Here is a 27,755-nt window from a genome sequence, read left to right as displayed (position 1 = left end):
TGACCACAGAAAATAGAGACTACATCCATTAATAACATTATAACATACAAAAACAGCTTGCTTACACCTTATTTACATGGTTTCAATGGTCCTGCAACATATTGAGAATTATGAAGCATACAATCTATTAGCATGCTTGATGGCACAAAATGAAAGATTGGTAGGCCTCAGCATAAGTCCAAATCAACCTATATTTTAAATTATCCTCTAGAAAGTGGGAGTGACACCATTCTGCAAAAGGGCTGATGGATTCTCCAAAACTTTTAATTTATTCACCCCATCCACTTGAAATGTGTAAAAGTGACAATTTGATACCCCTAGATAAAGGAATCTAGATACATATTAGAATGGCAACGATTGTATTCTAGCAGGCTTCCATATGTTCGATCTGCTACTCCAATAAAAAGTGACTCCGTGTCTGGACTAAATGATATGCCAGAGATCTCACCAAAGAGGTCAATCTCTTGACACCGTTCATAGTTGTGTTTCACATCGAAGACATGGACAAAATCTGCAGGCTCAGCCATTGCCAGAAAATTGCCATCTGATGTGAACCTCAAGGATCGCACAGCACCAATATTCCCTTTCAAGACAGTCAAAGATGTGCTTAGGTTTCTAACATCCCAGATTCTGCAAGTCATATCCTGATTTCCTGTGGCAAAATATCTTCCTTCTGGATGCCATGCAGATGCAAACGAATAGTCTAAATGACCTCTAAGATTAGCAACAACCTGAAATAGAAGTTTGAGATAATGATTAAACTATCTTGCTTGCCGAATGCTACTGATAAGGATCAACTGAAAATGCAAAAAGGAAGTACAACAATCTCAGACTTCCCAATGTGAGCTCAAGCCCTAGTTTCTCGTTTTCAAGGGCAACAATACTGTGGATAGGAGCCATTATACTTCAAGTACGGTATGGAACTGAAAGAACTAGTTGAGGAGAAGTTGGCAACAAACAATTCTACTGCTCACTATTGTTCTTTTCCATAATTGTGGTCAGACTGGAAAAGACTTATGCCCATATAGTATATTATTTTGATAGCCACTATCAAGTATTTTATTTCCAATTAGTGCTAAATACAAGATAAAATCAAATTGTAGAACAAAGGACACAAACTGCTAAAGAATGATCAGTACCTCCCGTGTCTGGCGGTTTACAAGTAATCCATCGGTATGATCTCCAACCACCACCACGAGTGTTTTATCTGGACTTAAAGAAGTGTGCTGCAAAGAATGCAAAAGAAAAATATAAAGATGCCATCCATCCTGAAAGTCATTCTGATGAATCCATGCATGTATTATAGCATGTTTGATACTGATCAATGGTAAGCATTTGGAAAAGGGACCCAACTTACATTTACAGCCCATGGAAAGCAATTATGCCGCAGCATAGAAAAGGTCTCCACATCAAACACACGGACAACAGAATCATTATTTGAGGTCATTAACTGTGTTGCACCACTGTCAATATTATCCAAAATATTTATTAAGACACTTCGAATCTGTCATGTCACCACAAAAATATTTTAAGGGTTTCTAATATGATGAACACAGGTCATGTTCATCAAAACATGGTATACCTTGGACTGTCATAGATCTCAATGGCATTAGTGATAGCATTCTCATCATAAGTAATTTTTGAACAGCATGAAACACCACGGCGATCCAGATTCTGTCGGCACAATAATCATAAAAAACCAAATCATTTATTTTCACTTTGTGACTGAATTGAATCTTTTCAAATTCATCAGAACATAAATTTTTTCAAGGATAACACATGTGGGCACCTGATGTTAAATGCCTAGATAAAGCAATTTGCCAATCAAAATTCTGATAGAACTATTGTAAAAAGATTTATTTTCAATGCCATAAATAACTACAGAACTTCTCAAGGCGTGGCCATCCAAAAGAATGTGCACAATGTAAGAAGGATGAATGCATAATAAACTAGACTCGAACACCCATGAAATATGAGATGGTAAATTAATCCAAACATTATACTATTAGATAGTAAACAAGGTAACATCCTAACAGCAAATTTAGAAGGGCAAACCTTCGCAACCAGTTCTCCTTGAAATCCACCTGCAACCAGAAGATTATTCTTGACACACATTGTACTAATCTGTATCCTTCCTAGACCTTGCTGTATAGCACGAGAATTCTTTTGAACCTGTAATAACAATAGAACCACAGCAACAAATATCCAAGATGAAAACTTGTAAGGCAAGGATAGAAACTGACATCTTAAAAATATTTAGAGCAAAGGAAGAAAAATATAAAAATAAACCTCGTCTTCTTTCAATGGTTCAGCAACATTGAGAACTGTCGTGCTTCTCCGGCTCAATGAGCATCTATGCATAACAGAGTAACCACATATTACATACGCATCATGCTTTGATGTGGACCAAATGAGATTTCTCAACTGCCAAAACCAAGAGAACAATTATGTTAAAAAATATCCTCGTGCATAGACCACACAGATTTTAACTGCTCCAAAGGACATTCTCCACAATACACATTAAACCAGTGTTACACCAGTACGGGGATACTTCAGGACAGCGGGATGCCGGGGTGAGTTTCCGGGACACAGGGAAAATGGGCCTCATTGTTGGGACGGCAGGGGGTCGGCCAGGGGACGGCAGCAAGGGGAGGACAGGCCAGAGAGGGGTGTTGTATTGTATACATATAGAACTTGAAATGCTAGTTATGATATGATGTTTCAGTAGTTCACTAGAACATACCAAATTAAAATACTTGAACATAGCAAAATTGCAACATGAATTAGAACCATTGACGTTTGACATAGTAACATATTACATACCCAATAGTAACATTCAAAAATCAAAATTCAAATAGAAATTCAAGTACACATCCCAGCGGTGGCATAGTTGCGGAATGGCGGAGGTGGGGGTGCTTGGGTACTCAAGTACCCGGTGCAAGGACGTCTCGGGGATGGGTACTTCAAGGTTTGGGAGGGGGGTGTGAGTCTCCGGGGTTACATCTCAAATAATTAACTTCCAACATTGTTTCTTACAACTAGTAGCTTACAAAAAGTATTATCGCATAAATATTTGTTAAGGGCATTACACCTAGGAAGGATTGAATGCAGAAAAGATATTGCAAGGTGTAAGGTTTGCAGTTCTATCCAAGGCAAGTCTTAACCACAAATGTTGCAACTAGGCTAAAGGCAAACCAACTGCACAAAGACCTCTTATATAACCGATGTAGTCATCACTTGCAAAAAGAACAAGACAGGTTCAAGGATATGATTCACAAATGATTTGTATAATAAGCTCACAGTGATGTTTCCCTGCTTAAGATACTAAATCTGAGTAAATCATAAACTGCACAAATCCTAAAACTAATTTCCACTCTTAAAAGTAAGATAATTTGTTCTTTTCCGATTATATAAGTGAATCACTTGTTTTTGGAACCAGTGCATATCTATCAGGAAAGGAGAAACAAATTATCAAAAGTAAAGCAATTGAAGCCACAAACAATAATTATTTGTTAGTTTAAATAATTATATGTTCATTTAAATGTATCAAATGAGTGATATCAACAACAAACCATGCTTATGAATAAATCACAGAATTGCACAAATTCATGTGTAATATAGAAAAGACTATAACAATACTTGGAATAAATTAGAACACCATCACATTCATCAAATCTTATACTACACTTATCCCAACAAATGTGGCAAAGAAGAAGCCCCTGCCACAATTGGAAGACTCTTCTAGAGAAATACAAACTATCATGGGGACATGCTATTGTAAATAACAACTAACAAATTTAATCTTTTTCTGCTTTCATGGAAATGTTGGTGAAAAGAACAAGATGGATCAGCATGATTTGAAACCCTATATTGCTCTGGCAATGTGGTGACTGAAAACAACAGATGATCAAACCTTTCATTCAAAAAAGGATCTGTTTATATAGCTTTCAACTGGGTCAAGGTTGAGAGGCAAGAATTTCCAAGATGTGGGATGAAAAATCCACAACAAACAAAAAGAGGCAAGGAGGTCAGCAATAACTGTTAAAATATTTGACTGGTATCTTGCCATGGGCACCAGTGCCGCTGGTGTGTCAAACTCCCCGTAAATCACAACGTAGAAGTACCTGTGATGCATGGGAGAATGATCTTTGGGCCTGACAAATGCCCTAGCAATCAAATCTAAAGTGCTTGGCATAGGAAAACATCCATAAAATCCACAAAAGAGGCTTTGGAAGGCCACGTGCCATTACTTTGGGCTTACATGAGGACGTGTCGCGTCCCCATCTTCTAGGCATTTTCCAGGACAGCGGAACTCAAAGAGGACGCCCCACTCCCATGGCCAAACCTGTTGAAGGTGCCCGAAACGGAAGGATATATCGTCTGCTGTTTGAGGACAGCTAGCCATCTCCCATGGCTGTGCAAGCTTCAAGGATTTAAAAAACATACTAAAAACTACTCTTTTATTAATTCTTTTTGCAATTAGACCTGTGTGAGGGGCTCACAAGGGCATGCAAAAAAGTTAGAAACCTTTTTCCACTTTTAGCACCTTGCTGTAAGAGTTTGCTTGTTGGACAAGGGATCTGGATGATTTAGAGGAGAGATTGAGCTGATTAGAGGAGATATTGAACTGACTTTGATTTTGCTACCAGTATGAAACAGGTTCTCAGCTGCAAGTTTGAAGCTACAGCCAAGGTATTTTTTCTTTATTTTTTTGTTTCTTCGAGTTTTTTTGTTTGTTAGTAAGTTCATAGATTGAAGAATAGTTTCATTGCTTTGGTTCCAGGCTTTGAATCATAACAAAAACTTTACAAAATGTGCAGCAGCAGTAGCGACAGCCATGAGGTTAGTGAGAGTGAAAATGAACTTAACATAATGTCAATAGACCCTTCTTCAACTTCTGAAAAAAACCAACCTTAGCTTCTAATATGCAAAACCGCTTTGCATGTCCTACACCCTCCTTGCAAGAATTTGCAAAAAGCTCTTTCAGTCCCAAGAAACTATTGCTTCCATTTACCACAAATATGACCTACAACAAGGGAAAAAATACAAGAGGCAGCAAGAAGTGGCTTTAACATGTTCGCAATATTCATTACCATTTGAGCTATACTAGCGTAACAAGCCATCTAGTGGGTGACAGTGCACATGGTGTTTGTGAGGCATAAAATTGGCACAGCAGATTTAATTTGCAAAGTTGGTTGGAGTGAGTGTGAACAAAATCATTTCATGTCACAATAAGAATCTAAAATGGTCATCCACTAATATGCATGCCTCTTCCAATGTTGTAGAGAATTGTTGGAGAGAATTGTTGTAGAGCAAAAAGGAAAGCAGGTGAGAAAACATTAGTGATGGGGTTAATGACTATGTGAAAACATGAGCAAGCCAATGATGTAGTGGCCAATTCCTTTATGCACATGCCCTTCCATTTCTTTTGGCAAGGTCACCTTATTTCATACCATGGTGAGAGAAATGTTGACGGTTGGACCATCTTATGCACCCCTCAGGAGAACACAGATTGCATACCTCTCCTTGACAAACAATATTCAAAAGCAACTTCAATGATGAAGGAGATGAATCAAACATGGATTAAGACTAGTTGTTCCATTGTCATAGATGGATGGACTTATATTCAACATAGGTCTCTCAATAATGTGATTGTTGCATCCCCTACTGGTTCATATTTTCTTAGAGCTATTGATTATTCTAGGAAAGTTAAGAATGCTGATTTTCAATTTGCCATTTTGAAGGAGGCAAGAGAGGAGGCTGGGGTTTCTAATGTCATCCAAGTTGTGACAGGTTCAGCTCATGCTTGAAAGTTGGCTGGTTTGACAATTGAGAATGCCTACAAACATCTTTTGGACTCCATGTTGTGTGCATACTTTGAATAATGCTTTGAAGGACATTGGCAAAATGGTTTGGGTCAAGGCAGCAATGGCATAGGCTAGAGACATACAAATGTTTGTATGTAAACATCACACTTCAGTTGCACTATTTCAGTCTTATTCATAGAGAGAATTCCTTCCAATTGAGGCCAGATATGCCAGATATTATATTTTGATGGAGAGGATGTTGGAGATACAGGATGATTGAGAATCCATGGTTGTTTGTGGAGATTGAAAAACTGGCCTCGATCAAAGACAGATGAAGAGAACACACTAAGAGAAAGGGTACTTAATGACACTTGGTGGGCAATATCAAGTAAAAATTTTGAAAATTCAAATTTGGTTTCTTATTTTTAAATTTGTTAGTTGTTTTACTCTGTATTTTATAAGTTTTAATTTCAAAATGTTGCTTGCAAATATTTTTCTCTATCATAGCAACAGCTATGGGGGTAACCTGGTATGCATATAAAAACTTTTCTAGCCTAGGAGAGATATATAAGATGTTTGATAGCATGCTTGATCAATTCTCATGCCATTCAAAGCTTTTGACAGATATTGAACCAATTAAAGAAACTTGTGTTAGTGTAAATAACTATTATTTACACTTAAGTTTACTTAGGATAAATGCATTATTTTATTATTTATTAGGTTAGACACCTAGGAGTTTGCTTACTCATATGAGTTGTCTTGTTGACAACACAGGAGTAAGCAACTCTAATTTAGCACATGGTGTCTACAACACTGGAGTATGCACAATCAACTGAGTTGTCATGTTGACAACACAGTTGTTCACACTCTCAATTAAACAGATGGTGTCTACAACATAATTTTGCGTGAAACACCTTTGTAGGCTTATCCTCTTATCATCGCACTAACTCCTGTGCTTAATGGAGGATAACCCATTCCTGATGGACATGTGCTTAGTTGTGGAGCTTATCATATTGCTAACTCCTAAACATTCTAGATGCATCATAGAGGCCTTTATATACAGGCACCTCTAGTGTAATTACAATGAATTGAATATCATATTGTTATTCTGATCATGCTCTGTTGGTCTATTTGTGCTAGTTATTGTGCTTCTTGGTCTTGGGTGATTTTGCCCTAAGGCAAACTCTTACATGGTATCAAAGCCATAAGAGCGTCATTTCATAGCCATTGGAGACCGATCTTGCTTCACCTCTCTGAGGACACCTTGACCCAAATTTGGAGTATCCGCAGATATTGGGAGCGTCTAGACCCAAAGTGGACCTCACCATTGCGTTTGAAGTGTCAATTCAATGAAAACTGACTCTAAATTCGCCTCTATTGGGCCATAGTCGAATTTGAGGCAAAAAAAATTGCAAACCAGCACCCAAAGGCCCGATTTGCAAGTACGATATGATCATTCTTAGAACTGTTTAATTTATTTCAGATCTATATTCTCTGCAATTTTTCGTCTACAATTTTCAAAAAAAAATTAGGCCATCAGGCCTGCAGAGAAAAAAAAATTGCAGGAACCAAGTGGTGAAATCCCACCCCTTGCAGGATATTCGCAAGAATATTCTGAGAATTCCAGCATAATCCTTACAACCCAGCCAGCGGCATTTACTTTCAAATCCAACGGCCATACATCATCACCGACTGATACACAAATTTCCAGTGGCCTCATTCAATATAACGGTAGGCTTATACAATACCGGCGGTCATAATTACACAGCACAATTCCAAGGACAATATCAACTAATGGCGGCCTCAAATCAAGGTGGTTCACACATTATCCGGCAACCTTAAGCTGCATTACCCTCTAGCAGCTGTGAGTTTTAAACACTCGTTCATCCTAACCACAGATGTGGGATTAATCCCACACCCACCGGCAGCCACCGGCGTTAAAACCCCCTGCCACGTCCATAGAAGACCCCTGCAACACCCTGCCATGCGGCGCTGTCCTTTCAGCGACAAGTGTCGCCCAATCTCCTTGCCACGCAGTCGCCTAGCACAGACAGTGACACGTCAAAGAACACATCATCAACCGCCACGTCGGATCCGTACCCTACCATGTCAGACTGATCCATACAATTCTGTACATTAGTGACATTAGCATCCATACTGCCACGTCATCAGGGAGGGTCGACTTCTACTAACGTCATCATTTCACTATGTTAAAATTGACAGTCATTTGACCGTCATTCACAAGACAAATTGAACTGCTATGACGGCCGTTTGGACGTCAAATTTAATCTTGCTGTGTGCTAATCAGACCCCTCTCCAAATTCAGCTTTGATTTGACAGTCCAACTTTGGGAGGCCATATCTCAGTCATCCGGGCTCCAAATCAGGTGCAATGTTTTTTGATTTTGGGTAGAATTTCCTAAATTTTTCAGTGGTGCTATTATTTTCTAGTTTTGATGCACGAATTTGTCAAAAATTGCAATTTTTGGTGACTGTACCTATCCAATCCTGCATTTTGCAACTTCAATTGCTCCGTATGGGCTCATCTAGACACATAAATAGGGTCTATTTTTTTTTAAAGTGAATAATTTTTCATCTACTTTCTAAATCTGCAATCAGATTATAGGCTTGTGTGGATAGAAATATCACTTTCAGAAATAGGTCCTTTCTTTGCATTGTATTGCTTCAAAATTGATGTATTTCTGAGCTACATTGTAAAGTTCCAGATTTGAACTATATAAGGAGGTTGTAAATTGAAAAATCAGAAGTCTGTTAAGGTCAAAATTGACAAAGTGGCTATTGTAAACGCACTACCTATATAGTGCCAAATCATGCATTAGGGGGGTTTGATTGATTATTTGTTGCATTTTGGTGGGTGCATAAATTCATTGATTGATCTCATGGAGTCTTGTCACATATGTCAATCTAGTTTACGACCGAAGTTGACAATGAGCAACTATCCCAAATGGAGTGCTTCGATGCTTGATCATCTAAGAGAACATCAGGAAGAGTTTCCTTATCTCTCCTCGAAGATATTGCCACCTAATCCTACTTGGAGACATCTTTCTACACTTCTTCGCTCTCTGTATAAGAGTATTAGTGCAGAAACTTTTGCTCCTCTTGGTATGGCAAGTTTTCCTCATGACGTTTGGATGGCTCTTTGGGAAGCATATGGAGATCCTCGAGTCCCTCCATTTCCAGAGGACATTTTATCTTCAGTCACTCCAATTATGGTACCTAAAACTCCAGATGAGATCCCACCTCCTGTTGCTCCTGTTGCTTCTACTGATCCAATTCCAACCACAATTGCTCCTGATTCAATACAACAGGATATACCATGTCTTCCTACTTTAGCTTCATGGGATGACTTCCTTCCAGACATTGCAGGGTTGTTCGTGGAGTCTCACATTGAAGATGTGGGAGACATCATCGATGACATCAATCTTCTCTTTGTTGAGGAGACTTCTTCACTCGTTGCGAGGGCACACTCTAACCCTCAACCACTTGATCATTTTGACATGATTGTGGCTTCTTTACAGCAGTTGGAGGACTCTTTCACTTATGAGGAGACACATCAGTGTGTGGAGATTGTATTCCAATTTCCTCGGTCATCATATTTTCTAAGGATTCTTCCTACCAGTTGGAGAGCATTCTCTACTACACCTATGGCACCATTTCTTCCCACACGGAGAAACATCATTCAACTTTCATGGTGCAACTTCTTCAATCATCAAGGAGCTTCTCTCATGGGTGTGCCTACATTATTGAGGGGAGGCGACATTGCTTCTCTTCCTCCAGCTTCCTATCAGGATGCTTTATCGTCTTTGGAGTTTGATTCCGCGTCATACATGGACATGTTACCTTGTTTGCCACTTTCTTTTGGGCATCCACCAGATTGGTTCATGGCATCTACATTCATCAAGGACTTGTCGACATATGAGCAAACTTCAGAGGCAGCATCCACACCATACTACATATGGATCCCTCTTCCATCTTCCTATCCATAGTAGGAAGCATACTTGCACCTATACTTGGTATTTCTTCTTCCTCAAGGGAGAAATGTTGTTTGTCAGCATTGGATTTTCTTCTGTCTTCATACACTTATCTTTACGAGATCCTTCACTAAGGGGGGGATTTCATCAAGGGATTCTCTATTGTATATGCAAGATGTATGTTATAATGGGAGGGTCTGGTTTACGCCATCCATTCATGCATCTTTTTTAATTGTACTTTTCTCTCTTTTTGGGGGAGGGTTTTTCCCATGAGGTTTTCCCTCTTTCTTCGCTTGCAGAGAGATTTCATTGCATTTCAGCATTGCATTTGTACTTGGGTACCTAACATGGCCTAGTAGTCGGGACCCATTATGCATTTCATCATAGCTTTTGTGAGCTTAAGTGCATTCCTCTAAGTTGCACTTAAGGGAGGGTGTTAGTGTAAATAATTATTATTTATACTTTACTTAAGTTTACTTAGGATAAATGCATTATTTTATTATTTATTAGGTTAGACACCTAAGAGTTTGCGTACTCGTATGAGTTGTCTTGTTGACAACACAGGAGTAAGCAACTCTAATTTAGCACATGATGTCTACAACATTGGAATATGCATAATCAACTGAGTTGTCATCTTGACAACACAGTTGTTTGCACTCTTAATTAAGCACACGGTGTCTACAACATGATTTTACGTAACACGCTTTTGTAGGCTTATCCTCTCATCATCGCACTAACTCCTGTGCTTAATGGAGGATAACCCATTCTTGGTGGACATGTGTTTAGTTGTGGAGCTTATCATATTGCTAACTCCTAGACATTCTAGATGCATCACAGAGGCCTTTATATACAGGCACCTCTAGTGTAATTACAATGAATTGAATATCATATTGTTATTCTGATCATACTCTGTTGGTCTATTTTGTGCTAGTTATTGTGCTTCTTGGTCTTGGGTGATTTTGCCCTAAGGCGAATTCTTACAACTTGAATCGTCACACCCCTTTCTTTTGATACTACGATGCACACATCTTTACTATTTGATGCCCCAAATGAATTGTTCTATTTTAATAATGGTTTTTGTAAATATGCCCTAACCGAGAAGAAATTATTGAAAAACCGTGGTTTTGATGCCCTAAGCAATATTGGCCTATATGATACAATGGTATAACATTTGTGCCCTAAGTGATTTTGTGCAGGCGGCGGGTTCTCTCTGGTAGCAAAAGCGGCTAGAAGCCGATGCATGCAGAGGGAGGGTTCATGCCCCTACAATTCTAATGGGCCCTAGGCGGATTTTGATTCCGAAATTCAAGGTATCACAATTTAACTTACTTGAATTTTACTTTATTAACTATGCCACAAAGTACAATTAGGGGTGTTAACAATTAGTTTAAAATCGATTGAACTGATTTTAATTGGAAATGGTTTTATAGGCAAAGCAAATTTGAATACATGTTGAGAATTTATTACTCAGATTTGTCATAAAGGTTTAACCACTTTAATTCCAAACTGGACGAAGGAAATTACCACGGCCAACCTGAAGGGGGGGAGGTATCACCGGGAAAGGGGATGTTGAATAGTCACGTTCAAGACAATCGGAAATGGTAAGATCTGACAAATTGTACCTAGGTGGCCAAGTGATTAAGCTCTAGGAGTGCTTCAACACATCCTTCTCCTATCGCATTGACTATTCTTCGTCTCAAACATTCTTCTTCTCGAGCTAGACAAATGAAGTTTGGATATTAATCTAGCCTATTTTCATTGTCTTCAATTCTTCTGAACTTCATTTATCCTAATGTTGAGTTAAAACCAAAACCAATTTTAACAAATCAACTATTTAAAATAAAATAAAATAAAACAAGGTATTAGAAATTAACCTAAACCTTATTAAGAACCACCCACAAATATACATTATCATTATATCAATTTTCCCCTTCATAAGTAAGCTATCATTCACCATAGAAAGGAAGAGCCATAGTAATTTTATTTTCCTAGCTTGAGTAATCATACCCAATCCCTTGAGGGAAATTTCCACCCTCTCAAATCACACACTTTAACCATGGGAGTTATTAATCGAGCAATCTATAATTTTGTGGGGTATCCTAAGTCTAGCTAACCGTGAGTATGATGCGCAATGGGAGGAGAGCGCATTTGGAGGACCACCTTTTCCATCCAATGGCGGAGGATAATCTACTTCGCCATCGAGTGAAGTGTGGTGAGTTAGCTTGTGGAGGTGGCTTAAAAAGAAGGATTTATCCTTCAAAGAGGACCACTTTACGAGGGAAGAGGAAAACAGTTCAGTGTCACTATCTGCGTTCTTGAATCTTGAGAAACAAGTGTTCACCATCAAGGGGGAGTTGCTCAAAACAAACTGGGAAAAACGTAGAGGACAGCAACAAGGTAGATTGCAGAATTCCATATCAACTAGAAGAAGTGGAATAACTTCCAAGCACGTTAAATTCAGAGTTTTCTCATTCTTCTTTGAAACAGTAGAGTGAATACGTCTTTATATAATCCTTGAAGGAGAAAAGTTTAAGTTTTAGTGAATAAGATCTGTAATGTTTCTCTGATGTGAAGAAGAAGTCCCCCCCAACCCATAAGAAAAAAGAGAACAAGCTTTGTCTAATACAAGCAAATTTATAGTCAATTACCGAAACAACCTCCCGAATACAATGGTGATGCCCAAATTGTCTTTTTTGGCACCCACATTCAAATCAAGCCAAAATCACACTTCTTGAGGAGTCTTCACACCTTGAAAGCATTGATACCATATTAGAGTTTAAGGTGACTCCAACACTCCCAAGATCAAATGAAAGACCAAGATAGTTTCCACAAGAGAATGGCAGGACAGTTGCTGTAAGATGTAAGAATGATATTATTGATAATGTATATAATAGGTTTGCTTTATATAGGTAAGGCAATAAGAAACTATGATAAGGAGAAGATAAGTTATCACCTACACAAGGTGGAACCACATGTCCACCAAAGGGGATCATACTCCATTATGCAATGAAGTATGTGCAACATGTGGAGGATGATAATGTGATATGTGCACTAAAGGTGGATATCACAAATAAAGCGGAGTGTGATAACAACTATCATCAACTAAAGTGGAATTTCTCCTATACCATATGCAAATATAGGTGCAAACTCCTAGATGTCTCATATGCAAATTACTATGCAATCCAGCATTATCCCAAGTAAGTTTAAGTATAATTATGAATTTTCAATTACACCAGCATAGATCAACTATGCATCTTTCTTGTCAATTTCAAAATCCTTGAGCTTTTCTCTCAGCTTGTTTGCTTTAGTGACATAGACTTGGATTGTATCCAAACATCATGAGATCATTGTCTGATAACCACTAATCTCATCAACTAGGCCATACATTTAACCAAATTCGTCGGGAGCTTCTTTAACTTACTCTTTTCAATATGAAAGATGAAATACTTGAATATATACTTTCTCAAAGTTCCAAGAGCTATAATAATTTTGTTGAGCCAAATATGAACATTAAGATTCATAGATGTATTGGTCAACAATTGATGACTAAGCCCTTGCAGAAGTATCCACACAGACGAGTAGATTGTCCATTTAGAGAAATCTCATTCGAAAGACATTTTGAGACAGTGCCCTCATGTTTTGACTGTCCAACAGTATTCTGTAAGTGGTTAGAGTGTTGCATGAGTTGAGATATCAAGAAAACAACTCAGATTTGCATATAGTTCATCGTACAGATGAAATAGTTTGATGTAGAGATTCCTAAAAATGTGATGGTGTTCTGAAAGCTTGTAGAGATTGTATCCTAGAAATTTGCAGGTCAATAAAAGCACTCTAAATTTTCTTCATAGATTACAGAAAATTCATGCCTATATATTTAAATTCTATTTTGTGAGATTGATATAGTTGTTAACTTTCTTTGGCTACTGGGTTTTTCCCTGTTGCATTTCCAAAGTTAAGTTATTGTGTCTCATGTTATTATAAATTTTGTGTGATATTATGTTCTTCAGTCATGTTTTGTTAATTGAATCGAAACAAAAACATAACTGTAATACGGATCACATAATCTTGAAGGTCTTAACAATCAGTTCCCAGCTGCGTTTGTCAGATTCCCAACAAAAACTCTGCATTTAAGAATTGAGATTAGCATTACATAAGGATTGTGCATTTGATAGTGGAAAGGCCTTTTATATTGCTGTCACCCTGCCTTTCTTCTAGAAAAGAACACATTGATCAATAAATGACAGGCATGCTTCCAATTAGCTACAGACATGATGGGGACCTATCTGGTAAATTTATGCACAGTGCATCATTAAAATTAGCATCGCAGCCTTATCATTCTATATAAAAGTTACTCGACTGCAACGCCTTGATTTAAAGGCCTAGGGCAGGTTAATCAACATGCATCTTGGCATGTGACAGGTACCTATTAAAATCTAGGTTGTGTGTCCTAAAGATGATTAAGAAATCCATCCTTAAAAAAATTGAAGCTGCATTAAGCTCTCAAAATGCACCTGTTGACATGAGTTTTTACAGTTGGTCCTTTCTGGAATGCCTGCAGTGAATTATGTTTTGCTCTTTCTTGATGACGGATTCTAGCCATTTTAATTTTCATTTCACGTTCATGGATATGTAAATATATTATGGCTTACTCGATATCATTCACAGACACAATATAGCTGACAGATCAGACAAAGATATATGAAAAGTTAGTTAACAAATTCAATTCCCTTGAATGCATTTCCATTGTCATGTAAAAGAAAAAACTGACAAAACAGCATCAAAAGACACTTTAACAAGATTGGGGGGCATGTAGATTTAACCTAAAACTAAACCCAATGATATATGATTTGATACAAATGAATCCAATAAGTTATTTCCCTCCCTGTCCACAAAAATTTGCTTTTGAAAAAGAGCTTAATAAAAAGGAACAGAGTACCTGAAAATGGACAAATGTAGATTTCACTGATCTTGCATTATAGTGAAACTCAAAAAACTTCCCATCCTTACTCACGGATTGGCACTCCTGATTGCAAGGAATGTAAACTTTGTTACAGGACTGAAAAAAGCTACTTATGGAGCAAAATAAATAGGAAATTAAAATCCCTAAGAAATGAGATCTGCTAATAGTTACGAATTATAGCCATATTACATTATCACCTTATCTAGTTCATCATGTGGCAAATGCAGATTTTCATAATTCTTGTACTGCTTCAGTCTTGTCTCACGATACTTTTCTCTTGTAAATTGCAACCTTTCCCAAGGAATTCCTTGAATGTCTCTTCCATTTCGAGCCTGCATGGCTGTAGTATCATCAGATTGCCCAGAGCTTGCCTGCAAGAAACATGATCAGCTCAGACATTTTTATAAACAAGCCTGCCACAGAGGATCATTTCATAAATCATAATCAAAATAGTGCCAATGAGACTGATGCAAAATTATGCCAAAGGAAATCATTTTTGTGACCGATTACCCACTTCAATGTCATCCTCTGATTCACTCTCAATAAAATCACCCCTCCCACGCCCATCAAAGAGTTCATCATCATCAAAGTCACTCATATCATCATCATCCCCCATATACTCACGCTCCTGTCGAAGTTGTGCCATTCTAAGCATTGCAATATCCCCTGCTACAAGAAAACCTGCTCAATATATGATAATAAAGATATTAGAATGTGCTTATTTGCAGATAAAGTTGGACTTGTGGCACAGTAATCATAAAACACGAGAAAAGAACAACAAAGAAAGGCAAGCAACTTCATAAAAGAATACCAGCACTCAGTTTTATGATCAAAATTAAAAATCAATTGTTTCAATGTAGATAAAATCTTTGAAAAACTAAATCAGAGATTGCCCGTGCGAGAAAAGCATAATAACTTAACAAGGCAAATGTTTTTATAATTAGGACTGCCAGTATATATGATGCTTATGGTCAAGGTCATTGTTCACAGTTTGATATTCAATTCACCAGCAATCATGTAACTGGTGTTGTAGCAAGCAACGTAGAGACTATTAAAAGCCACTATGACCAGTACCCAAGAGACCACAACAGCATACACTGACAGAATTTTAAAGCAGACATATGCAGAGAGACCAATCAAGCACATGAAGCAGTATAGTCTAGAGATTGAAATAATGAAACTCGGGTCTATGTTTGGTGCACCTAATAGTAATGAAGGTCCATCAAATAGATTAAAAAATGTGCACTAGAATTGAGAATAAAATATACCTCTATTCTGTGTTTAATTCAATTGTTGTGACACAGACTTAGTAATTTGCTGCAAGAATGATTAAAAAATTGTAAACGGCAAGGTGTAGGTTTCTCCAGCAGATAAATCAGAAATCCTTAACTGGACAAATCCAAATTTCTTGAGAGAAAACCAAGGCAAGAGAGAACATGGTAAAGAAAATGTAAAAAGCTCACTAACATAAAAAGACAATGCCAGATAAGACCTGAAATAATGATTCACTTTTCAGACTAGAAATCAATTTTATAGCATCAGCCATATGATTCAAAGGGAAGAAATGCTCAAAATAGCCATGTAAATGTCAATGTGGTGAAAATCAGTTGATCAAGATCAAAAGGAATTAATTTTAAGTACATCTATTAGGAATTAATTTTAAGTACATCAATTGGGAATAATAGATGTTGAAACAAAATCAACGATGATATGGAGACAGAGGAAACTTACATTAGGTAACAAGTAAATCTAGGATAGCATTTCGAGGACCCTAAGAAAAATATGCTTTATTAAAGATTGCATCTCCATATGGGTGTTGCAACTGGTGACAATTGGATTGCAATTAGCCTCCAAGTCACAAAGAGACAAATAGAAAACAGCCAAGTCTTTGATGTGCTTAAATACACAAGCACAATAATAGGTAGTCTAATGGGCAACAACGAGTGAACTGCTAGCTGAAAGATCCACACACAAAACTTATAATAACGAAATTTTACTTGAAGTGTGTTCATGTTGTACATATTCAAGGTTAGAGCAATTTTTAAGGTTGTACCTACAATGGGACATTCATGCAGAAATGATGGCTGCTGTTAGCTGCTTGTATCTAGCTTATAACTGGCAATTACTTTTACATTCAAGCTCAGAGCAAATCTTTTCACTACAAACTCCTGTTAATGGGTTAATTGCTTCTTAAAACAGTTGTAAAAAAGATTGAAGGAAAGCCGCAAAGGAAGGTTTAGAATTAAATTTATTAGACAATTTTGGGTATTCTACGTTCTTGCTATTTTTAGCTTGTTATGTTAGAATCTTAGTTCGTGGTCATTTAAGTTCTATTTTTCAGTTGTCTTAATTAGTTTATTTTTAGTCTATCTATATTTAGACAACTTTGTTTTTGTTAAAAGCTTTTGTAAACTTTGTATATTTGTGTATTTGGTTAATACAATTATTCCATTTCTAACTTTCTAGAGTTTCATGATAAACTGATTCCTAGGCCATTTTTTAGTTCACATGTTGAGGGTTTGGTCAGAATTATGGCACATGGAAGCAACGGACGCTAACAATCTTCAAGTATCGAAATACTAATCAGATTGTTCTGGGTGTTACACAGCATCTGACTGCAGCTAGTACTAATCAGGGTATGTTTGATCAGTCAGAGTAATCAGGAGGTGGCGACACTTCTCAAATTATCTACAACTGATGATCAGCTCCCTCAGATTCCATCCGGCAAGATAGCTTCCGAGATATGGGAACCTCTTAAGAAACTTCATGATACTTCAGACAAAAGCAAGGCCTTCTTTCTCAAGAACACTCTGTTTTCTATTGTCATGGATGAGCGGAAATCGCTCCAAGAACACCTAAATAAAATTCAGGAAATCCGAGATCAGTTGCTTATCATTGGATGCAAGATAGGGGAAGAGGACATTGTGGTAATAACCCTCAAAGGTTTACCCAAGTCCTCAAGCATTTTATCAAAACTCTCAACATCAATTCTACTATGTTGATCTGAAGTTCACAGATCTTTGCACACTTTTGCTTCAACAAGACTGGTGAAAACAACAGTACAGTAGCAGTTCCAGCTCCACCTCCACAAAGCAAGCCTTTGCTGCTAAATCCTTTCATGAGGATAAGGGCAAGTCTCATTCACAGTAGGCTTCTCAGAGAAGTCCTCAGCTCCAACATCAGAAGGCTCTAAGAAAAAAAACATTCAATGCAACTACTACCAAAAGTATGATCACATGAAGGTTGAATTTCGGAAACACTTAACTGCCCAATCTAGGCAGCCAAAAACAAATAGTGTAGAGCAAACTGAGCAAACAAAATTTGTCTTTTACGCCTTCACGGCTAAAAGACCTACAGATCATGTGAAGTCGTCTACCTGGTAAATTAACTCAAGTGCCTCTCGTCATTTCACCCACTACAGAGACTAGTTCACTAACTACCAGCCTTTTTACAGATTAAGTTATTTTTGGTGGAGGGGAAGAGTACACTGTTCTTGGCAAAGGCAACATTCAAATTCAGTCCGTTGGGAGGAATCTCATTTTCCTTCATGTGTACTAGATTCCAAAAATGGAACTAAATCTACTCTCAATCAGTCAATTGCTCGGACAGTCTCCACGGTTGGATGTCTCCTTTAGTTCAGATCAATGCACCATCACTAATAAGGAAACACAATATGTTGTTGTAGTTGGTTTTGAGGACCAAGCCTTTTCAGAATTGTTGGTTCTGGTGATTCTCGGGACTTAGTTATGGCTGCTCAGCGGTCTTTTCTCAATTCACTTTGGCATCAATAGTATGGGCACTTAAATGTGCATTATCTCTCTCAGCTTGCTCGAGAAGAGCTTGTCCTCAGATTGCCAGAGATTCAGACTCAACAACTTGAAGTTTGTGATGCATGTCAACATGACAGGCTAGGAAGCAACATTGCGCACCTTTAAAAAGTGGTGATTCATGGTGGGCTTCTCAAGTACTTCAGTTTATTCATGCTGATATCTGCGACCCTATGGCCACTCCTATTCTTGTGTCCAAGTATTTTTCGTTGTTCGTTAATGATTTCAGTAGAAAAATGTGGGTCTATTTTTTTTAAAAAAATCAAAAGCGTTTACGGTATTTTAGATGTTTAAAACTCTAGTTAAAAAAAGAGTGTGAAATTTATTTTTGCTCTTAGGTCAAATAATGGTGGGGGATTTTGTTCTAATGAATTCTCTAGCTTTTGCAATGTTCATGTCATCAAGCGCCAGTTAACCACACACCACAACAAAACAATGTAGTTGAATGTCGAAACAAAACAAACACTAAGATGGCGCGATCCATGCTCGAACATAGACATGTTCCAAGAAGTTTTGGGCTGAAGCAATTAACACTGCAATTTACCTTTTGAACAAATCACCCATTGTAGCGGTCAAAGGTAAGACTCCAGAAGAGGCCTAGTTAGGTCACAAGCCCAAAATCACTCCCCTAAAGGTTTGGCTCTTTTGCCTATGTTTGGATCCCTGATGCGTCACGCACCAAGTTGGATGCCAAGAGTCAAAAATTCATGCTTGTTGGATACAATAGTCTTCACAAAGGCTACCACTTGATCAACATTGCACTGAGACATCTCATCTCCTATACAATCATGATGAAGTCTTTGACGAATAGCGAGGCCATTCATGCCTATTTATCATGTTCCTAATCCAATAGATCAGCCTATGAAGGCTCATAATTTGGGAGTTCACTTTCATTAGGTCCGCCTAATGAGGGCCCCAGTAGCTCTAGTTATACTAGTGATTCCTATACAAACACCTCTGACTTCTCCTGCAGGATCATCTAGACATGCAAATGCTTCACCCGATTTTGATCCAAATTCTTCTCCTGATACTAATGTTAGTCCTTCTCCTCTCCGACCTAAGTGGTGGGCTACAACACTTGTTGATCTTCGAGATGATAAGCTCATCGACGGGAGAACTACATAGAAAAAGAGCAAGCATACTAAGACAGTTAATTTTGCTCTCATGGCCAACACTCGCAGTGTGTTTAAAACTCAGACATACTCCGAGGCTAACGGTATTCCATAATGGGAACAAGCCATGAAATCTGAACACCAAAGCCTATTGAAGAATCACACCTAGGTTCTTGCTGACCTTCCACCACGAAAGAAACTCACTGGTTGCAAATGGTTCTACAAAATAAAATACAAGTCTAATTGTACTTTGGATAAGTACAAAGCTCATTTAGTTTTGATGGGCTTTTCTCAGCGTCAAGGCATTGATTATGAGGAGACCTTTGCTCCTACAGCAAAGATGAGCACTATCAGATTAGTCCTAGCCATAACAACACAGTTTGTCTCAAAGGTCCATCAGATGGACATCAAGAGTGTTTTCCTAAATGGTGACCTACAAGAAGAGGTCTACATGACATAGCCTCCTAGTTTCAAGGTTGTTGATAAAGAAAACCAGCTTCTTAGACTGATGAAAACACTCTATGGTTTGAAGCGGGCCCCTAGGGTATGGTACATGAAAATTGATAAGTAGCTCAATGATCAAGGCTTCTAGAGGAGTTCTTCAGACTCAAATTTATACATCAAGACTACTAACAATGACATCATCCCTCTAGTAATTTATGTGGATGATTTGATCATCACTGGTAGTTCAGCATCTTTGATTCAGGGAATCAAACAGAGTTTATGCTAATCTTTTGATATGACTCTCTCGAGCTCATGCATTATTGCCTAGGTGTTGAGGTTTGGCAGCAATCTTCTTGTATATTTCTTTCTCAATCCAAATATGTCAGGACTCTGTTAAACAAGTTTCAAATGCAAGATTGCAAACCTACGTCTACACCCATGGAAAAAGGTCTGATGTTATCAGCCAAGTCTAATCCTCCTCCAATTGACGATACTACATACAGACAACTAGTAGGTAGCCTCATCTACCTCTCTGCTACTAGACCTGGTATCAGCTTTGAAATCAACTATATCTCACGCTTTATGACAGCTCCCAAGGCTAATCATTGGAAGGCAGCAAAGCATGTTCTTTGTTATGTGAAGGGCACTATAAATTATGGACTTCTTTAGTCTTGGAGTTCTAATTCTAAAATCAGTGGGTTCACAAATTCAGATTGGGCAAGTTCTATTGACGATAAAAAGTCAACTTCTGGTGTGTTCAGTTTAGGATCCGATGTAGTCACATGGACATGTAAGAAGCAACAGGCAATTTCTCTCCCCTCTACAAAGGCTGAATACAAAGGGACACTTAAGGCAAGTTGTGAAGTTGTTTGGCTTCGTCAAATGCTTGGGGATATGCACTTGTCACCAACAAGACCAACCACTTTGTTTGTTGATAACTAAGGCATTATCAAGTTAGCACGGAATCCGATCTTCCATAACAAACCAAGCATGTGGATGTCCACTGTCACTACATACAGCAATTGTTTGAAGACGGGACAATAGACTTGCAGTATGTTCCTACAGCAAATTAGACTACAGAAATTCTCACCAAGCCTATTGGTCTAGATAAGTTTGTCAAATTCAAAGGGCAGCTTGGTGTAGTGGATAGAGTAACCATTAAACGAGGGTATTACGATAATAGATAGTTTCTTTTTCTATTTAATAGTTATCTATTGTAAATATTAGAATCTTTCTAATATTTAGTTAGCTTTTAGTTAGCTATTAGTTATCTATAAGCTAGAATAGAATGTTTCTATTCTTGACGATCATTTTGTAAGGACATCATTTATTCTTTTATATATATTGATCTACCATTCTCTGTTAATAACAAGCAAGTATTTTACCAATTACTTCTCATAATAGGCTGTCTCCATGGTTTGTAAGACGCGAATTGGGGTTTCTCAACCTTTGTGTGCTATTCTACAATTTTTGTAGCCTATTATGAGTTTCTAGCTTTTAGAACAATGTGGCTAGGGTTTAAAACCCTTCAACCCGTCTATGGTTTTGAGTTATTTCTTCCTAAAAAGAAAAGTAATTTTTTCTGACAATTTTTTTAAGGTTAACTCCAACCTTTTTTTAAATTTTTTTCAAAATGTTCAATTTATTGCCAGCGCTTGCCTCGATTGTTTGTGTCTACACAAGGTTGAGTAGCAACCTAAAATTTTGTGATGGCATCTTTGACCAACATTATGTTAGAAGGGAATCAAAAGCTTTAATGGCTGCAATTACAATACTGGAAAGAAGTGTATGATGACAATATTTGAATATTGTTGTCTTGGAAAAATTGTTCTGCGTAAAGAAACATGTGCTACTCAAACTAAGTCAAATCAAGACAAATTTGATGAGCGTAACCAAGAAGTTGTCATGCTCATAAAACTATATGTTACTGATGATCAGCTCCCTCAGGTGCCTTCCAAGAAAACAACTTAAGAAATCTAGGATCTGCCAAAGGATCTTTATAAGATGTCTAACAAGAGTCGCACTTTCTTTCTGAAAAATATGTTGTTTTCTACCATGATGGATGAGAAGATGCCTCTCCAAGCACATCTTACAAAGATCAAGGACATCCATTACCAACTCAAGGCTATTGACCACATGATGGAGGAAGAAGATATGGTTGTGATGACATTGAAAAGCCTGCCCTAATTCTATGAGCATTTCATTGAGATGCTCAGTATCACTTCTACTAATGTTGATCTGAAGTTTCCTGGTTTCTGCAGCAAGATGGATGGAAGCAGCAGTTTGAAAGCTATGCTAGTTTGTCCTCTTCTAAACAAGTGGTCTTCGTAGCCAAAGCCACAGACATGAATAAAGGTAAACCTCAGTCCTCCCAGTAGAAAACACTAGGTAAACCTCAGGCATCTTCAAAGAAGAAGAGTGTTCAGGGCAATTATTGTCACAAGTCACAAGCTTGGTCACATGAAGATAGATTACAAGAATCAGTTGGCAGACCTGTAGTCTTCTCAGGGAGGGTCTCCGCAAAAGGCCAAGGCTACTATACATTGTGATCACTCTGCCTCCTCCTATGTGTTCATGGCCACACGCCCATCAGATCATGAGACATCATCTACCTAGTACAGACTCTAGTGCCTCTTGGCATTTCACACATCATTAGTTAGGTTCAATTCACACTTTTCTTTGATTCACCGGTCTCTAGAAGAGGCGAGGAATATACCGTCATGAGCAAAGGTAGCATTCAAATTTCACTTTGTGGGAGGGATTTGATCTTTCTCAATGTACAATTTGTCCCAAGCATGAAGCTCAATCTACTGTCAATCAATTAAATTATGCTTCATTCTCCCTAGTTGGATGACATCTACAGTTCGAACAAGTGTAGTATTATTGATAAGAAATCTCACACTACAGTTGCAGTTGGTTTTGGGGATCATAGTCTATATGGACTCATTGTTGCTGGTGATTCTCAGAAGCGGGCCATGGCTGGAAAAAGTACTTCCATCAGCTGGCTTGAGATACTAATTGTTAGATTACTTGAGACACACAAAACCATGGAGTTTGCAAAGCATGTTAGGTTGGAAAGCAACATCGGACTCTATTTTCAGATGGTGATGCTTGGAGGGCATCCAAAGTCTTACAATTGGTCCGTGCAGATATTTGTGGACCCATGAACACTCCATTAATCACAGGATGCAAGTATTTTCTACTATTTGTTGATAATTTCAGCAAGAAAATATGGGTGTATTTTCTTCAACATAAATTCAGAAGAGTTCAACATGTTTCAGAAGTTCAAGGCCTTTATGCAAAAAGAGTCAAATTGTTAGATTGTCACTCTTCAGTCCAACAATGGTGGAGAATTTTGTTCATCTGACTTTCCAACAATGGTAGAGAATTTTGTTCATCTGACGTCTCCAACTTCTGTGTATCACATGGGATTAGCACAATCACAGAGATGACTCGATGTATACTAGAGATAGAAACATTCCAAAGAAGTTTTGGACGGAGGCATTCTTCACTACAGTTTATCTTCTCAATTGGTCACCCGCCCAAGCCATTAAGAAGATAGCTCCAAAGGAAGCTTGGTCTGGACGGAAGCCCAGAATGGATCATCTAAAGGTTTTTGGTTCTACAGCATACGTTTGGATTCCAAATGCCAAGAGCACCAAACTGGATTCCAAAACACAGAAATACATAAGGCTTATCGGTTAATTAATGTTGACGTTGATCATCTCATATTAAGTCATTCTGTGGTGTTCGATGAAGACCGAGGTCCATTTCAGCCTTCTCTTGTTTCTAGCCCTGAGTATCAACCTCCACAGGCTCCATAGATGGATTCCATTTCAGTCTTCTTTTTCGTTCTCCTGATGAGAGGGATTCAATTGACATTGTGCCACCTGCCACTCCACAAGTTATTCGAGCTCCACATCCAATGATTTCAGGTTGTGTTCCTACTACAGTAGATGTTGGTTCTTCTATTCTCCAATCTAAGAGGTGGGCCAAGACCATTGGTGATCTTAATGATGATGAGCTAGTTGAGAGTAGATTTGCAAGGAATAAGAACAAGCAGCAAACCACAGTCAATTTTTCTGTTATGGCCAATTTCACAGTATTTTTTGAGCCTGAAACATATTCAAAGGCTAAGGGCATAAATGAGGGAAACAAACTATAGCAGATGAACATCAGAGTCTCATGAAAAACAACACTAGGGTATTGTCAAATCTTCCACCAGGGCTGCAAATGGTTGTATAAGATCAAGTATAAGGCTCATGGCACACTTATAGATAACAGGCACAATTAGTAGCTAAAGGGTTTTTTATAGAAGGAGGGCATTGAGTATGGGGAGACATTTGCTCCCACCGCCAAAATGAGTACCATTCATCTTGTCCTTGCCCTTTCATCTCAATTTGGATGGTGAAACCATCAAATGGATGTCAAGAATTCTTTTCTCAATGGTGATGTGCAGTTTTTAGGCAAAGATTGGCAGCTTTCTAGATATAGCAAAATCCATCCTTTTAGGATATAACTAATTGTACAATTTCTTAGGAAGATCAGTCATACAACTTAGTGGTTAAAGTGAAAGCTTTTCAACCACAGAAACTAACTTGGGATCATTGCCAATGCAGGACCATTGTACTCTTGGGGATGATAAAACAAGAATGAAGTTGGCAGAGAAATTATTGACAAGCAGATACTAGAATTATAACTTGTTTATATATATCTACAGTCTGTTCAAGTTTCATAATTAAAGAAAACAAAGAGAGTTGGAGCAAAGAATGATAGGTGGAAATCAAGGTGAGAATATAGCAGAGGAGAGAATAAGCAGAAAGAGACTAAAAGACTTTGCAGTTAAAAACAAAAACCACATGTCAAAAGAAGACAACATTTATTCCATTTTGAACAAATTACCAACAGAAAGGAAAGCGTGCAGACATACTTGGCAATCAAACATGAAAAGAATACTATTCACACCCAACTGTTTTTGAGTGTCATATACCAAATCAAAATGAATCAAGGACAACAAACTAAATCAGCATCAATCATTACATAACATAAACATAAATCAAAGTGGAAATCTAGTTCTACAGAAATAAATTTGTACCAAAGATATACTGTATTGAATATTAGATACATTGAGAGAAAAGATGTTTTAATATCTTCGACAACAAACTTAAACATTTCAATTCCTAAAATGAATCAAGAAAATGAAATTTGTCCACAGTTGTCTACAATCTGTGAACTGAGATATTTGGAGTAAAATGAACTAGAGATATAAGAAAATTCTGTTCTCCTTCTCTTTATCCCTCATCACTATCTTCTAAATATACTGAAAAAAACAATCTGATCAATCCTATCACTCTCTCTAAAACAATATATATGATCCATCCTATCTCTGTCTCCAAAAAAATATATATTTCCTCATCAAATTTTCCACCATTGAATCTGATAACAATTTATACTATATTGATAGGATGTAAAATCTAATAAGAACAAGGAAAATCTGATCTTATCCCCTGGAACACTCCATACCAAAATTGAGTTACAATGATAGAGAATAATCCAAATTTATGTTTTCTACATGCTTATTTACTCTGGATGCTATATGGAAATCAATAATTTGCCAGCTTTCACAGTCACCCAAGTAGGGTAGGTTCCATTGATTCTATTTGGTGCTTATCCTACCAATTATCAAAGATATAACTATTACTTAGAGACACACAGCACCAACTTGCTAATTCAAGGATCCAAAAGATATTGCAGGTTTGGATGAGTAAATCCATGCTGACTGTAAGATATTGAAATTCCTTTGATCACTTAATAGTTCACTAAATCTGCAAATCCCTGATCAAAATCAACAACGATGATTAATCCCCATTGAAAGATCAAAAACCCATTGCCATGTCAAGGATGGAAAGTTGAAGGCTCAAATGCATATAAAACAACCAGTCAAAAGTGTTTGATTGCTCCATTACACATAATCTTTTTTTCCTTCGACTCGGCAATAATAAACAACTGATCAAGGACCTTGTGAGCCCCATGGTGACATGCGGTAATCTCAGCCATCTACCTGGATTAAATTAATGGTATAAATTAATATAATTATTTTTTCATTTTTCTTTTGATATAAAGTGTTTTGAGAATTCTTCCTTTCTTCCTTTTGGTACAACAGGCTGCAATACTCTGATGAAGCATACCCCAGTTGCACACATATTGCTGAAAATTCTAATCTAAGTTGCGCATTGACCATGATCAGAATCAATCCACAACGTCATAACTCGGAAAGCAGAGATAATAACTTAATTTAAATGTGACTTCCCTATGAACACAATTGCATAGCGAGATAAGGTAAAACTTAAACCAGGCCTAAATTAATATTTTATCTTGTCCCAATAGGTAAGGATTGGTTTAGCATTCGAAAGACATTATACCACAATCCGTTTGCTGGAAACGGCCCAAAACTTTCCCCCAAAAGACCATGGCTATAATTCCCAAAGCTCCAGAGTTCCTTGAATTCAGCCAGCGCCATAGGATATATAAAAGGTTGCTAACAAAAGCTCCTTCTAACCACATGTCTCTGACTCTATTTCCCCAAGCCCCAGCATCCTATGAACTGTAGAATACATAAGAGTCAACTAACACGTGCTCCACAAGTCTTGTCCTTAAGAATGATCTTAGGAGGTAACTATGACTAATCGAGAATTTTATAACAGTACCCCAGGTTCAAATTACCAGTGGACATGTTAAGTATTGGGCCAACAGACAAGTCGCAAGTGATTTTGATGTAGCCAAAGGGGATTTACAATTAGAAAAAGTCAAACCAACACCAGATAAAACAAGTAAACTTCGTCCAAGCGGGCAGGATTCGTGAGTACTCAATAGGCACTAAACTGCATAACATGTGCAAAAATTATTCCATACCACCATGTACAGAATTCAAGTTCCAGAAGTCATTTATGCATTGAAGCTTTCTGTGAAGAAGGTAGCTGTTAGACACTCGGATTTAGAAATTTGTTTCATGTCCACGGGGCCCAAGTCAGACTGATGGAGAACGCTGGCTGGAGAAGCGCCCACGAGTGGCACAAGGGAAATTTATTGGAACGAATGTCATTCAATATCTTAGCACTAAGCTTAGGAAGAACCAGGAGTTCTTCCCGATATTTAAGATGAAAAAGTTTCCTGGGAAATTTCCCTCGATTAAATTCCAAAACATATGAAAAATAAATCTAATCACGAAAACATTAAAAGAAAAATTAGGTTAAAATGACAGCATTGGAAACAGAAATGCATAAAATATCATCATCCCAAATTATACTACCTCGTCTATCATTAGAAAACGATTACAGCTGACGCGATTACTGCAATTTTGTGAAGATATGATCTTCGGACGTTTTTTAAGTTTTTCTTTAATTTGCAAAGACAACTTGAACTGGATGTTAAAACCCTCCGCTTTCAGAATACGTAAAATATACTATACAATTTACGAATATCATACAAAAAGAAATAAAATTGCATACAATCTTACCTTGATCTCAGGGAAGTTCTCAGTGTGCCTTAAGTTCTGAACTGTGCAGTTCGGAGGAATAGAAATAATTACAGACAGAAAGCGAGTGCTCTCAAGCT

The 27,755-nt window shown here is 37.7% G+C and overlaps 1 protein-coding gene across 1 annotated transcript; it reads right to left on the bottom strand.

Moving 5' to 3' along the window:
* LOC149542028 (putative WD repeat-containing protein C2A9.03) lies at positions 1 to 27,755 on the bottom strand. The gene is made up of 10 exons (XM_089797069.1): positions 27,658 to 27,755; positions 15,273 to 15,439; positions 14,956 to 15,129; positions 14,735 to 14,821; positions 2,290 to 2,424; positions 2,056 to 2,172; positions 1,583 to 1,674; positions 1,358 to 1,463; positions 1,140 to 1,226; positions 1 to 731 (listed from the first exon to the last, which is right to left on the bottom strand). Exons 2-10 carry the CDS (start codon positions 15,411 to 15,413, stop codon positions 318 to 320), a joined length of 1,353 nt encoding a protein of 450 aa, XP_089653195.1. The 5' UTR covers positions 15,414 to 15,439; positions 27,658 to 27,755; the 3' UTR covers positions 1 to 317.

This window comes from Cupressus sempervirens, chromosome 8 (assembly GCF_028749045.1).
Source record: "Cupressus sempervirens isolate cs-2001-9-10 chromosome 8, ASM2874904v1, whole genome shotgun sequence".
NCBI classification, from domain to species: domain Eukaryota; kingdom Viridiplantae; phylum Streptophyta; class Pinopsida; order Cupressales; family Cupressaceae; genus Cupressus; species Cupressus sempervirens.
This window is presented reverse-complemented; position numbering and strand designations above follow the sequence as displayed.